This window comes from Drosophila serrata, unplaced genomic scaffold, assembly GCF_035046125.1.
Source record: "Drosophila serrata isolate PLE 108 unplaced genomic scaffold, ASM3504612v1 contig_272, whole genome shotgun sequence".
NCBI lineage: Eukaryota > Metazoa > Arthropoda > Insecta > Diptera > Drosophilidae > Drosophila > Drosophila serrata.
The window spans coordinates 5,284,579-5,300,076 of NW_028257170.1; the positions used below are offsets into that span (position 1 = coordinate 5,284,579).

Sequence of the window (15,498 nt, forward strand, 5' to 3'; positions counted from 1 at the left end):
ACGCCATGGCCTGGCCTACAAAATGCATTCAGCGGCATCCTTAAAAGCCAGATGTACATTTATTTTAATCAAGGCTACAAGAGGTCAACGCATTGCACGATATTTATTTAAGGCATACATCGAAAGTTTATTAAAATACATTATAACAGAAAAAAAGAGCAGCGCTAATTATGCATTTAATGCGAAAAAATATCATCCCTCAAGCCAGGCATAAATATTTGTGCACTTAATTACAAAATGCATTGCAAAGAATTATGAACTCGAATTTATCGGTTCGCTGGCTTTCGGCGCATCAATTCAGCCGTTAAAGTCGGCAAGTTAACTCTATATGGTTTTAATTATTAAAATTTGTAAAAGCGAATATATAATGAAAAAGTAAAAAAACTGACAGATAATGCAGAGGATTTGTCTCATATTTTTCCGACCTGTTTACCTTTATTATTGTAAGCCCAAAGATGCACATATTAAGTATGTAAAGTTGTAGTAAATGGCTTTAATTGCTCCGGGACCATTATTATGTTCTTATGCATTTAAAGTTATTAAGTGGAATATCAAATAGGCAAGCATTTGTTTGTGTTCTGATATTATTAATTATACAATATTAAACAAACGCATTATGATAATTTCAACCAGAAAATAAAACGACAACTCTAAAAATGATTTAATTTTTGAAATATAGTTTATTTTTTTCTTCTTATCATGTAAAGTTGAATTAGTTGATTACTTCATTAAATTTAAATATATATTCAATTTAAAATGAATATCTTTGTACGCATTTCTTGTAGATTTGATTAAGCAAACTATTATACATTTTGGAGAGATCAATTTGTAGCCAAAGAAGAAAGGTATGTGTTATTTTGAGGTCCCTGGCGACGCGATGGTTATTTTATCTCCGGGAACCCTTCACAGGACATTCAATTAAACCGTTCGCTCCAGGTCCGAATGGCCCGTTAGCCCGCCTTGCCAATTATGTACCTTTCTGCGCAACCAATTAGCCATTTTGTGCAGACTCGCAGGTGAGGAGGGGATATAGCATCGGATACCCCTGGAACTGTGTCTGAAACTTCAAACCGCCACTTTGAGCGAGTGGAGGGCGAAGAGGGACTGGCTGGTGATGCCTTTGGCCGTAAACCAATTATTCGAGGTCCCCGAAGGAAGCCTTGTGTCGCCCTTGTCAATTAATTGGATTATTTATGTGTATTTTGATGGGAACAAAACGCAATCACTTTGCACGTGTGTCACAGAATCCCCGGCCTGGGGAAATTCGCCGACGCAAGTCTGTCAAACGAATTTCATGCAATATAAATTCCACATTTCAGACCGACATTAATCCCCCCGAATATCTCTGGTTCCTGAAAACAAATCTTTGTCCCACGAAATAGGTCAATTATTTGTTAAACATCTGTTTAATGCCTCAATAAGCAGAGCCATTGAGTTAATGAGAGAGAAAAGTGCACATTAATGCATTTTCAGCATATTTGCATACATTAATAGGCAGTACAATTACGCTTATGCAATGGCTTTTTAAGTATCAGAAATAAAATGTATTTAAAAAAAAAAGCTAGATAGATGTAGAAAAACACTTAAATGAAGCGGCAATTAAACGCATAAAGATTTCATTAAAAAAAATGTTAGATAAAACACTTAAAAATGTATATTAATAAATCATTATGGCTCTTAAAGGATTAAAATGATTGAAAATATATTAAGCACACCGCAAACTCATTTAGTCAGTTATAAAGCTATTAAAGCCTGATAAATTCATGTCAGGATAAGTCCATAAAGAGAACTTACTAAAAAACTAAATAACTCAATATCTTGGACTAAATCAAATGGCTTCCAACTATAAGAAAGTTCACCACACAACAACACTCAAAGACACTCATTGATTGCAGAGCTCTGTTTCTGGTTATTGCTGTGAAATGTCCCTTGGCAAATGCACTTCCTTGGAAAATACCATTGTGACTACGGTAAGCTACGACTAAGAAAAGGAACCCCTCAACAATGACATTAGGAACTACTACCATCAATGTCTTTTTGTTGCCCGGAAAACCCCAGGCTGTCAAGACGGCAGGATACGTAATAATATATATATATATATATATATATATATATATGTGCGCTTGTATATGTGCTAGGAATTGAGCTTGACAAAACCCTAGTCAGAACAGGATGCGACACTGATGGCTTTGTGTTCGATAAATGTCAACAAGTTGAGCAAGTTTTAATTGAAACACTTCAGCAAGTTGTGCATCTTGGCACCGAAATTTGCACAGCATTTTAAAATGTTTCGAAATATCCAATTACAAAATCATTCGATGAAGCAGCAGCAGTGCAGCATGCCAGGCCAGTTCAGGAGTCAACAAGCCAAAGGATTTTGCCAAAAACTTTGCAACTTCTGCTCGGGGCCAGGCAATGTTGTAAGTGAAGATTGTAAACAGTGAAAAGGTCACACGGTTTTGTTTCGGGCCTTTGTCAGACGAAGCAATTACTTTCTCAAGTTCTCAAACGACGGCGAGCACAAAACAATCAATTCCCGACTCTTGTACGACAAGTTAATTAATGCCTCACGATTTCGAAATCGACTCGCCTTAAAGGCTTTAAAGTTTCAGTTATTCTAGCTCGGTCTGACCACGAAATCGAAGTCAATAAATGTTGGAAAAAACTTTGTTCAATTTCGTGGAAACTAAAACTTCGACAGCTGAAGCCAAACTGAAATCAAAAAGATAATGGATTCATTAACTGGGGAGTGGTGGGATTTTTATCAAAATATAAATTTTGTTATAGCATATAACTGCGACAGTTTCCCGCAAGAGTGCGTCATAAATGGAAAAGTTGAACCGACAAACAGTCAGCAAAAAATTCGAAAATAGAAACAATAACCGCAACCCCTATCTCGCCGCAAGGACACAATGGCCGCTTCCGGCCCGCCAACTTGCTTCTCTTCTTGCAGCCCACTTCCGCTTATCCGTGGCATTCGCTTGACGGCTTTGTGCCCACACTTGACGTACTTCCGTCTGCGACAGTTGCCATTTTGTTTTTCCCCGTCTCCATCCCCATTCCCGTCCCTGTTCCTATTCCTGTCCCTGTCCATCTCCGTCTATCCGCAATCACTGTTCGTTTGTCCCGCTCTCTGTTGTCTGTCATTGCGAAATAAAAAGGAAAAACAAGAAACAAAAAAAAAACAACGACTTTGTAGATTGCCAACAGGTAAAACCATTTTTTCCCGTTCCTTTTCCTCTACCTCCGAGGCCTTTTCTAATTATAAATTGTTTTCAGCTTTAAGTGAAAAATTATACCAAATTGTTTCTGACACATTTCATTAACAGTTCGGAGTTGCGCATAATTGGAAAAGCCGCTCTCCCCTCGTGGAAGGCCACTGAATTTTACTTTTAACTTTTTAGACTTCCCACCGCCTTTGGCGACTCGGCAAAATTCGTGGCTAAAATATAAATAAAGCATTTTCTTTCGGTTATTTTTAATAGATTTTATTTATATTGATATAAATAAGAAAATGTTTTCTTTATCACAAGACAAGAAGGACTCAAAATACTTCATTTACTTAAAATAATACTTAAAATGCTCATATAAATGCTCATATCAAAATTGAAATTTAAGAGCTCATGTAGCTCATGATTACTGACTGAAAGAAAGAAATGATCGGAAAATTTGTACAAAAAAAATTATAACATTTTCAGTTTTCAACAGAATTTAATCAAATTTAAGATATAGTCATTTCATATTATTCTGTAAAATTTTATGAAAATCGGACAGCTATGTATATCATATAGCTCCCATAGGAACGATCGAGAAATTAAGACAATTAAAAATTATAACATTTTCAGTTTTCAACTGATTTTCATCAAATTTGAGGTATAGCTATTTTTTATCAGTCTTAAATTTTGTGTCAAATTTTATGAAAATCGGACGACTATATCATATAGGTGCCATACAAACGACCGTTAGATGTGGAGAAAAATACTTCATTGTTTTTTATCACAAATATATATAATTTATATTGTATGGATTCCTAGTCGTAGAAGTTCTATCTGCAAGGGTATAAAAACTTCGGCGAGCCGAAGTTAGCTTCCTTTCTTGTTTTAGATTAATGTTAAAAGTTCTGTTGCTGATATGGACCGAAATAAAAGATTTTTATGGTCCAAAGCATTTGACTTGAACTCTTTCAATGAATTCGAACTGTGACGGCCGTGGACTCGGAGATGTAATGTGTTCTTGGACTCGATCTCTTCCAGCACTTCGGCGGCTCTGCAAACAAAGTTCGGACTAATGTTGTAATCAAAGATGCGAAGGAAGCTCAGATCCTTGCAGCTTCGAATCACCTGTAGATATGTGGATGTTATATCCATGTCATGCAGCAAAGTTATTCGCAGGCTCCTGAGCGAAGTAAGTTCGGTCAGATAAATAACCAAATCCGGGCTAGCGAAACTGCAATTCAGGGACTTTAGGGACTTGATACTGGCCAGGGATTTGGCCTCATGCTCAGCGTTTATTTCTCCCTTGATCTTGAGAATTTCCAGTTTTCTTTCGCTGGCCAGAAAGTCAAGGATCCTAGTCAGATGGTTTCTGGTATCTCGATGGCAGGCAAACAAACTCCAATTATTAGATCGATCTATGTAGAAGCTTAGATCCTTTAAATGAGGCAACTGCTTCACAATATCCCGCAGATTGGAGCTGCTCACTTGATCGGAGAGATGGAGGGTCCTCAGGTTAGCCAGGGATTTGCAGTGTCGGAGTATATCACTGGGAGTTGAGACAAACTCCCGCCGATGGAACATTCCCAAGTTTATCGTCACCCGCACTTTACATAAAAACTTTGTTATTTAAGAGGATTTGTTCTTTTTTTAATCAAAATTTTTCAAACACTTACTTGGAATGCACAAATATAGTTTTCTCAAACGGGGTAAATCTACTAGAGCCTTGAGTATTTGTTTGACGATCGGATGGGGATTCACTTGCCATAGCTTGATGGACTTGAGGCTGTCCATGGTTCGAATCAGATTGCAGAATTTTGAAACAACATTATGGTGCTTTAAGTCTGTATAATTGTCATTGAATGAACTAACCAGATCGTCAGCGAATATATTTAGCTTCCTGACATTCGAGGCAACCAGACTCAGCAAGGTCAACTCCATTGGTTCAACATCACCAATAATAGAAACATAGGAGTATTCACAACGCGACCAGACAAGGAAGACATCCCGAAATCTAGTGCAGGCTTGGGCAAAACTGATTTGTCCTTTAATGTCCACATAATGGAGTATCTTCTGAAGGCAATAATCGTTAAGATCCAAAATTCCAGTGCCTACATCCATTGTGGTGAGCCAAAGACTGACAACTGTTTTGCTGCATTTGAAAAAGTGCAAATTGTATTAGATAGCTGATTACGATACTTATATACATTCATGATAAGATAAGATAATAGTCTTATCTTGAAATACAATTTACTATTTTTTACCGCGATTATGAAGAAAGATAGAGAAATACCAGGTAGGTTAATTTCATAAAATTCTGTAAAATGTAAAAGAATGTTCAGTGCCATCCGGTTTCCCATTGGCAAATAGTACAAGTTCTCGAATCAAATGATTTAAAGCACAGCCAAAAAGTGTGAAAAACTTCAACCAATCGCCTGCCTTTCGAATTTAAATGTTTAATATCTACACTTAACGGGCATTTTAAAATTCTATAAATATTAAAAAATATCAACAGGCCAGGACACACAATGCACACCCACCGGCACACACACACTAGGACCTGAAAGCATTAACTTTTATTGGCACGGCACTACTACTGACCTACTTTATATAAAACCGAGCAGGCTCAACGCACACACACATACCCCGCACACTCACCTGCTGACAGCTCACACGCACGGGAAGCACAAATACAAGCATCTGGAGGGAAAGCGGAAAAGCCGTGCTCAGCAGGCGTGCTTTGATCTATGGCCCAACTGCCAGGCATTTTCCTTTTTCCTTCGCAGGCTTTTCCGCGAAGGTCTCCGCCAGCCGCAGCTGTACAACTTTTCAGCGGCCCTCGAAGTAATTTCTTTGCCTTGCTCGTTAATTAAATTAACCCAGCAAGGGTTCGCACATCCTGCCATTGCCATTCTTGTTCGAGCCACCAAAACTCAAGGTGTATTTGCTTCAAATATTGGTAAAAACATATTGCTAGATTTGCAAGAATTTGGTGGAAAATATATTTGAAATACTTTCCCTCTTAAATTTACTGATAGATTTTTATTTCATTTCAAGGAAGTGAATTTTATCATTATTACAGAATTTACTTCCTTGAAATTTTATACTTTCTTTATTAAATTATCCTATTTAAAAAGCCAACATTTTATCCTTTACTATAAAGTGTTTAGTAAGCAATATAAATGATGTCTTAAGGCCAAGTATCATGTTCCAAGGTTGCAACAAAATGGTTAAGAGAAGGCATTAGACTTGTAATATTAATACTTAGCCCAAAGCACGATTAAAAGCTAAGCGAGGCAGCCGCAGGACATACCGTAAATCAACATTTATAGCAAGGACAAATATCATGTTTCGAAATAACCCATCGATTTGCCCCCTTATGAATACATAATAGCGGGAATCCCTTCTTCCGCTAAGAAACAATTTTAAATAATTCAAAGCCGCAGACAAGGAACTGCCTGGCCAGGATGCCCAAGGATGTAAATGGAAGTACATGTATCCAGTATCCAGAGACAAGTGTATATGCGATGGCATTGGATAAAACGAATAGTGTCTTGCAGTCAAAGTGCGTGTATGCAAGGAATTATCAAGTGTTGTCAACACAAACACTCGCACCCGCCTAGATGTCCTCCCGAAGCGTTGGCGCTACAAAGGACCCTCACGCATATGTAGCACCACAACACACAAACACCGCCTTATGTAAAGTGAATGTGTGCGCGGGCGTGTCATAAGAATGGCATAAAGCCACCTCCCGATCCCCTGTCCGTCCTCATCGAAACACCCTTGTTTGTGCGATTGTCTGTGCGACAATAAACGAACTTACACATGCGAGAAATGCGTCGGGCAAGGAAAACGACCGGAAAGGCATACATAAATAAGTTTCCGGATTAAACGCGCACCACCTCCAGCTCCTATGGCTTGGCCAAGGACAAGGACATTCTCGCAAGTTGTTGCAATAAAAGCGAAATGGAACCGGGCCCAAACAACACGAATAAGCCAATCTGAACTCATATTTGGGCGATTTTCATCACGCACATGAAAGACAGATGTGCGTTCATTCGGGTTAAGGGTTTTCAGACCAGATGTATTGCATGGCCTTAGACAATGCCTAATTCAAGAAGATTTCTTTAAGGGCTTCCCTAACCTTACTCACCTTAACTTCTATTGTAACTAATAACTTCAGAATCTAGGTTATATATTTCAGTTACAGCTGGTTAGAACTTGCCTTCAAAATATTTGTAAAACATGGTTAGCTTTAATTTGAAAAGTCTGAACTAAAGTAATCCCATACTAAATGGGTCATTGGATATTTAATGGCTTATGAAATGTTGATGTGACACATCTGATGGTGTTACGCAATTCCATAATTCCATAAAGCATTTTATTTCAGGATCTTAGGACATAAAGCATTTTGTGTCATGGCGGTTAACGCTTTTTCTTCGCAGCTTGTTTTTTTTTTTTTTTTGATGCTTGGCCAAAAAAGATATTTCATTTTTATTCTTCTGCGTCGTGTCCCTGCACGTGGTCCGCATTCGCATTCGCATTCAATATTCAAGAGTCTCAACAAATTACTTGAACCCTTTTCATGGCCCGACGGAGGCCCCAAAAGGCTTTAAGTCATTTGTCAAAAAGCGCAAAAACGGCTTACGAGAAAGGATACATAGGGCCAGCAATCTCGCATTCACTTTCACACTTTCTTACTTATGCAAATGCGGTATTCTCATTTGCTCAGCGGAGACAACGCTGAGGATAAAACATAATACAATATCAAAAGGTCCTGCCTTGCGGGCAGGACGACTGGCAAACACATCGCCTGTCATCTTTTTCTCACATTAGGCTCACTTTATTTCTCGGCCCGCCGTCTGATTAAATTACACACATTTTCCTGGATAGGCGACAAACGCTGACAGATCATTGAAGCGCAAACTAACATCAGTCCTTGTGGGTAAATAAAACTCAAAAACATGTCAGACACAAATAATCAATTATCATCAAAAATAGAAAAGAGTTCACAAAGGGTGATTCCCTTATTTATTATTTACACAGCTTGCCATATAACCCTAATCAGCTGTATTTAATGCGTCACTTTTCCGGGAACTTGCCAATAAAAATACAAGATAAGGGACGACCTCGAAGGTCCCATCAGGGATGCACCGGATACCAATAACCCGAGCATATCCCCCTTAATTGTAACCCTGGCCACGCGAATTTATGCTTCCATCTATTAAATGTTCCAGCTTTAGCTCCTCCTGCCTTGATTTTTTATGACCCGAGCCCGGCGAAAAAAAACCAAGACCAGGATATTCGCAAGGCCATGGTGAGGATAAGTCGTTCAGACAGCGCGGCAAGTTATAAAAAAATTCAATTATAAAGTTTTTATAATAGTTTGGGCTACGTTTACACCTGGACGCGACATTGCTTTTGTTTTTTACTTATATACATATATAAAAAATAAAGTTAATGCTAACAAAAAAATATTACTTGAGGATCAAACTAAATGTCTTTTATATAAAAGATTAAGATTTTATATAAGATTAGACTTTCTATGTATTATTTGTAATATTTTCCTCTGTGTAGCTTTTCCTAACTTATCTTTTTTAAAGTCGAATAAGAAAATCATGAATTAAGGAGCCAATGATTTATATTACAAAAATAGCCAAATATGCCTTGGAATATCAATGACCGGGCCAAGCCAAAAATATACAGCTCTTGGCCAGAATTAGGAATTTAAGAGAGCTCAGGGTTAAGGTCAAGCTGAATATAGGAAGAAAACCAATAAATGGAAAATAAATGGAATAAAGGGAATCTGCCATCAGATTACATAAGGACGATTTTAAATAAGAAATTCCTATCAATTCTGACCCACAAAAGACTAACATATCTCAGGCACACCTTTGTCAGTACAAAGTTTACGAGGATAAACAGTGCCATACCCATTATTAAAAGAATGCAACACCATGCAAGTGTATACAAATTGTTTACTCTTTATATATGTATATTTCATCAGAAATGCATTTATTTTATTCATCAATTGCAATAATTCAGTTTCATTCAGACTCGTCAAACTGGTTCCCCAGCCAATTGCCGGCGAGTACGTATTTCTTATCGGGGGGCAAAAATAACACCAGATTACTCATCGTTGTTTATACTGATGTGGCCTTAGGTTTGCATTCGCTCAGAAAGTGGAATTAAATTTTAGTTTATCTTCGACCGCTTTGGCAATGGGTGCCACAAACCTAGCAGATCTTTACGACGACTGTCTTTGTAATATACTCGAATTTCTGACTACGGAAGATCGCATTAGTTTTGCTCAGGTGAGCCAGCGATTTCGTCAGGTTTTTATTAATCAGTGCGGTTATAAATATCGGGATTTTACCATTGACGAAAACAGTTCGCGTTTGGAATTGATACAATTAAGCATTTGTCGCGAGACGGTTGAGACTTTGACCATCGATCTGGACCACTTTGATACGGGACAAAGCATAAGAACTTCCCATAAATGCACAACACCAGAAAAATGCTATGGTATCCTCTGCCATACCTTGACTGGCATGAGTCAGTTAAAAAACCTGCTGATAAAGCAGATTAAGTTTTACATTGCACCTATTGACAAGCCGTTCGATCAAGTTTTGGCCGCCGTTGGGCATTTACCTGAACTGAAACGACTCGAGTTGCAAGCTACTCAGGGTAAGAAATATATAAGGAAGGTAAACTTAACTAAAAAGAAATCTAACATCTGGTAACCTTTGCAGACTTCAGCGTAGATCACCTGCATCATCTCCAGAATCTAGAAACCCTTCATCTTCTCATACCGAAGGTACCCTCTGCTTGCCTGGTAAAATGCTTCAAGTCCAATGGCAGTCTTCGCAGCCTCCACTTGGGCTATGCCTGCTGTCAGAAGAATCTTGTGGATATTATTGTGACTCACTGCAAGAATCTGGAGGTTCTCAAATTCGGCATAACAGCGGAGTCCGCGGAGTACCAGCCTCTGGCTAAACTTCCCAAGCTCCGAGAGCTCTCACACTTTGGGATCCGGCGCAGTGGCTCCTTTGAGCCACTTCTTTCGGCCCTGGCAGCCAAATCTCAACTGACGCACCTTTCCATCGACGGAGGAAGCCTCAGCAGCGAGGAGGCCTACCAGCTAGTACGACTCCAGAGCCTGAGGCACCTCACGTGCTTTTGCGCCACCACCGAGTGCGTGGAGATCCTGGGACAACTCACTAACCTGGAGGAGCTCTGTCTGTGGATGTCCCGGTCTTTGGATATTTCCCACAGCCTCCTCACAATAATTGCAAGCTGCAAAAAGCTGAAGCTTCTTCGACTAGCCGTGGGTAATGTTAACAAACATTTCTTTAATGATGCAATAGACTTGTTACGAATGGACGAGAGACTAGGTCAGCAGCCTCCCTTTAAGGTGGAAATACCGGCTGTCAGTCAGAAGCAGGATATATCCCACCAGGTTGGTAGTATTTGCAAAATCCAAGAAACACTCTATTAAGTCTTAATTTATTTCCAGAACATTTCCATCCAAAGAGAACGTATCAAATGGGGCTTAGTTCAGTGAGATCTCCTATACGTCATATAATGTTTCTCAAATTTACTAATGCATTAAAAGGAAATTTCATGCTGCTGCTCTTTGGAAACCCGGTTAGGCCGAAACTTCTATCTAATCAACTTGAGAACACTCGCCTTTGCTTTTGCCTTACTCAAAGAACTTTAAAGTGTGTCGCAAATTTCGCATACTCAAGTGCCAAAGCGGGAACATGATATGAGTAACTCAAAAATAGTTGTGCAACTTGTGTTCGCCTTCTGGGAGAATGATGAAAAATGCACTTTGTAATTCTCGTTGCTCGTCAGTGTGTGCCACATGCAACGTCGCCCATCCGTCGCCCCGGCACTTATAAATGTCACATTAGAGTCCCATTCTCGGGGCTGGAATGGGAAAATGGGGGGACAGGAGTCCCTGCTCCTGCTCGTTATACTTTATACTCACAGTTGCTGTAATATGAATTTATATTCTTGTCACATTCACATTATTCGTGAGATTTCGTGTTCGGCAAACGAAGAGCTAGGGCCCTTGGCAACTGCTAAATAAAGTGGATTATCTTCAAGTCCATAATGAAGAGCCAAGTGTTCCCCATACTCATTATTATGATTTTTTGAAGAGTTAATAATATAATACTTAATTTAGGTCACAAATCTATATATATAAAAATGCTCTGTTCGTGTCTACATCCTTCATAGACTCGAAAAGTTCTGAACCGTTTAAGCCCAAATTTTTACACAACATGCGTTGAGGTTCCAGCTCGGTTATTGACTACTTTTGATGTTGATAGCTTATCTGCGGTTGCGAATATATCTATTTTTTTAGCGTTTCCAAGTGCCCCTACTGCTGCGCCATCTACAGGCAGCCAGCTGAATCAAAGCATTTCCTGTCAAACATTCAAAACATATTGAAAGAAGAAACTTGAAAAGTTCTGAACCGTTTAAGCCCAAATTTTTAGAGAACATGCGTTGAGGTTCCAGCTCGGTTATTGACTACTTTTGATGTTGATAGCTTATCTGCGGTTGCGAATATATCTATTTTTTTAGCGTTTCCCCGTGCCCCTACTACTGCGCCCTCTACAGGCAAATCAAAGCATTTCCTGTCAAACATTAAAAACATATTGAAAGAAGAAATTGGAGATAAAAATTTTATTTTTTGTTCAGGTTCAGTAAGAAACGAAGTCATGCCACCAAAAAAGTCGAGATTGGGTCGTTGTATTCGCAATACAGAAGCAAAAAGACGTAAGATTACGAATATGACTGACGAAGAACGGGCCTCCTTCCGAGAGACTGAGCGGCTGAGAGCAATGCATGGGAACGCGTTAATATTGCTCGCAGGGGATTTCAGACAAACGTTGCCTGTGATTTCCCGATCGACACCAGCTGACGAGATAAATGCTTGCCTGAAATATTCTATATTGTGGAAACATGTACGTACATTACAGTTGAAGACGAATATGCGTGTCCAGTTACAGAACAATGACTCAGCCGACGTATTCTCACGACAGCTACTGGACATTGGGAACGGAAAGCTGCCAGTCAATGAGACGTCGAGAAAAATAGTATTGCCCGGGAATTTCTGTAATTTAGTTACATCGAAGGAAGAACTTATCCAAAAAGTGTTCCCCAATATCCGAATAAATTATAGAAATCACGATTGGCTCAGTGGACGAGCGATTCTCGCTGCCAAGAACAAAGATGTCTACCAGCTCAATCATGTAATCCAAAAAAGCATAGAAACTGACGAAATTACATATAAGTCGATAGATACCGTTGTGGAAGCAGAGGAAGCAGTTAATTACCCTACCGAATTTCTAAACTCACTTGATCTGCCTGGAATGCCACCACACATATTGAAATTAAAAATAGGTGTGCCGATTACATGCTCCGGAATATAAATCAGCCGAAACTCTGCAACGGTACGCGACTCGCAGTCAAGAAATTGATGAACAACATAGTAGAAGCAACGATCATAACTGGTCCTTTCAAAGGTGAAGATGTCCTCATTCCTAGGATTCCTATGATCCCGACAGATACACCGTTGCAGTTCAAGAGATTGCAGTTTCCCATTCGTTTGGCGTTTGCAATGACCATAAATAAAGCTCAAGGTCAATCTCTGGAGTTGTGTGGTCTGGATTTGGATGAAGATTGTTTTTCACACGGACAATTATATGTTGCGTGTTCACGAGTCGGAAAACCAAAAAGTCTTTATATTTACGCGGAGAATGGAGAAACAAAGAATATTTTATACCAACAAGTATTACAGAATTAAATTAATTTGAAAATGATTATTTTTTGTTTGACTTATTTCTTATGCGTTCAACCACAATATGCCACAGAGAAACGTGGCAGTCCATTTGGAGAATGGTCAACGTGTCTATTTCACAGAAAAAAATGTGCAAGAAAGAGTCCTGAATCGGCCAGCGACAACTCTGACTGCCTTCTTCACCTTATGCCAGGAAGATGATTTTGCCAGAACCTTGATGTATTCAGAAGTGCCCTCTTAACCATAATATGCCACAGAGAAACGTGGCAGGGTACAGCTAGTTAATAATAAATTGGTCTATAACATTTAAATGCTAAGCTATAGATCAGCTTACTTTTTCTTTACTCCTTCAAATTGTATTGCCATTCACTCTGTAGTTTCCCATTCAAGAACTGAGTGAAACTGTGGCTTTAAACTCCATTTCGCATAAAGCTGAATAATTCAACTGTTGCTTTCAACGATTTCAGGGGAAATATCCATATTCCTCCCTGACAGAGCATTTAACAAGAGCGGTGCCGTAAATCTTCTCTGGCCTCCGCCCCACCTATATAGACTGTGCCAAATAGATTGAAATACATTTTCGCTTTTATGTTTCTGGGTTTTCAGGACATTCTCTTTTTTATTCACTTCGACTTCATTGAGAATTAAAGTCTGCTCCGTAGGGGATTTTTGGAGGCATCAGGAGTCGGCAATTTGTCAGCCAACCGATAAGCTGGCATAGCCAGAACGGCGAGAGTGGAGCTCCTAATGACCACCATTGCCGGGGCTTTCATTTTTACCCATATCCGGTATCCTGGGTCCTGGTCCTGGTCCTGTATCCTGTATCCTGGCGACAAGCCGGTGATTGGCCCGACAAACGTATCCATACGATACTTCTTTGTGAGCAGCGTCACAGTTCACAGTTCAATTGATTTCCAGTAACGAAAGCGATAAAACCAGAGGGTGAAAGTGCCGTTTAGATTTATATATTGTTTGCCTATATATGGCTTGGCCTATATATACATATATAAATATATCCACCATTGTTGCGTGGAGATTTATCATCGACTGCACTTGAGGCCATCAAATTTACACTTGAAGTGTCTCGGGCAAACGCTTTTCCTATTTTGTCACTCCCCGGGAAATTCTCCTTTAACTGCGGTCAGTTCATTGAACTGTAAAGTGTAAATCACACTGGGACTGTGTGTGCCTTTTAAATTCCTGGCTTTGGCTAACGAATAATCAATTGATTGCCAGAAACAAACAAATCAATTACACGTATTTGATCAATTTTCGGTGATACGATTATAAACAAGAGTAAGCATGCACACAGAAAAAGCTATAAATGATAATTGGTTTTATTAAAAATTTTAAAGAACCTTAAACATATAAAGGCTAAGTTATTTAAACCTTGCTTTAACCATTATACCTGAGCTTCAATCTACAAGGACTGAGACGAGAATCCTGCCATTTTTCTGGCTTAAATGCAAATTACCTGGGACTCGCAACCCCGAAAGTTATCCACTTGCTGGAGCACCACAATGAAACAGAAAGATAACCATTTGGTTAGCATGGCAAAGTCATTTGCAAACCCACCGACGCGCAGTTGTTACCTTTCCGTTGCTCGTTTCGTTGTGGCAATCTCCCCGTCGCCGCATTTTTGTGGCCCACATCCTTGCAGCCTTGCAGTTGCAGCAACCCGACCGCAGACCGACATGCCAATTGTGGCCAAGACGGCGCTCAACTTTGGCCGGGACTTTTGGGCGGGCCGAAAAGATGATAAAAAGCGCAGCGCCGAATGCTCCTCAAACACGGAAGCACGGACAAAACTGAGTGTTAACCCATTTTGGGTGGCAGTTGTTGTTCTTCTGCGGCTTGTTACATTTTTCAGTAGCCTCGGTTTTATGCTTGCTTTTACGGGTCTCTTCCTCGTTTTCCCCTGATTGCCCGCAATCATTTCACTTGAACATGACTCTTTACGTCCTGCTGGAAGTTATAATATTGTAAGTAGAAAGATTCAAGTTTGGTTTTAAAAAAAGTTAGATTTCAACTCTTCTAAAAGTAAAATATCGTAGCATGTGAGTTTGGGATAATTCAACATGCAATTGAACTTGAAAAGCAAACCCCTTTCAATTCATATATTTTATTGGCAGCATCTCTTATTTTCCCAAAAAGCTTTATCCTAAATATGTCGAGTATTTTGCCTTTATTTTAAGAACCATATTTAATTACCATCACACCTAAAACATAAAACTTCATAAACTTTCATGTGACTTCACGCCGCAAAGGACATTGGCAAACCCTTTGATCTCACCTGGCGACGACAAGCCAGCAATGTACGAAATTATCGTTGCTTTTTATGGGCTGGGTTATGAAATGTTTTTAGAAGTATGTATGTATATTCGTACATAAATATTCACACACACACACACACATATTCAAATTCTGGCGAAGAGCCAGTCCCTTGGTTTTAAGGGGGGTTTTCATGCCTTTATG

At 39.3% G+C, this 15,498-nt stretch overlaps 2 protein-coding genes across 5 annotated transcripts; one reads left to right on the forward strand and one right to left on the reverse strand.

The window, feature by feature from the left end:
- Positions 1-3,468: 3,468 nt before the first annotated feature.
- LOC110177523 (uncharacterized) lies at positions 3,469-5,353 on the reverse strand. 3 transcript variants are annotated; one of them, XM_020944280.2, is made up of 3 exons: positions 4,889-5,353; positions 4,341-4,819; positions 3,469-4,266 (listed from the first exon to the last, which is right to left on the reverse strand). In XM_020944280.2, the coding sequence occupies exons 1-3, from the start codon at positions 5,331-5,333 to the stop codon at positions 4,153-4,155; spliced, it is 1,038 nt and encodes a 345-aa protein (XP_020799939.2). In that variant the 5' UTR covers positions 5,334-5,353; the 3' UTR covers positions 3,469-4,152. The 3 variants fall into 3 exon arrangements, with proteins under 3 accessions (XP_020799939.2, XP_086690437.1, XP_020799938.2); XM_086834311.1 differs by having other exon boundaries at positions 3,469-4,819; positions 4,889-4,998; positions 5,085-5,226; XM_020944279.2 differs by having other exon boundaries at positions 3,469-4,819.
- Positions 5,354-9,195: 3,842 nt separating this feature from the next.
- Positions 9,196-11,352, forward strand: LOC110177481 (uncharacterized). 2 transcript variants are annotated; one of them, XM_086834430.1, is made up of 4 exons: positions 9,410-9,526; positions 9,604-9,899; positions 9,965-10,671; positions 10,729-11,352. In XM_086834430.1, the coding sequence occupies exons 2-4, from the start codon at positions 9,764-9,766 to the stop codon at positions 10,774-10,776; spliced, it is 891 nt and encodes a 296-aa protein (XP_086690556.1). In that variant the 5' UTR covers positions 9,410-9,526; positions 9,604-9,763; the 3' UTR covers positions 10,777-11,352. The 2 variants fall into 2 exon arrangements, with proteins under 2 accessions (XP_020799887.2, XP_086690556.1); XM_020944228.2 differs by having other exon boundaries at positions 9,196-9,899.
- The last annotated feature ends 4,146 nt before the right edge of the window (positions 11,353-15,498 follow it).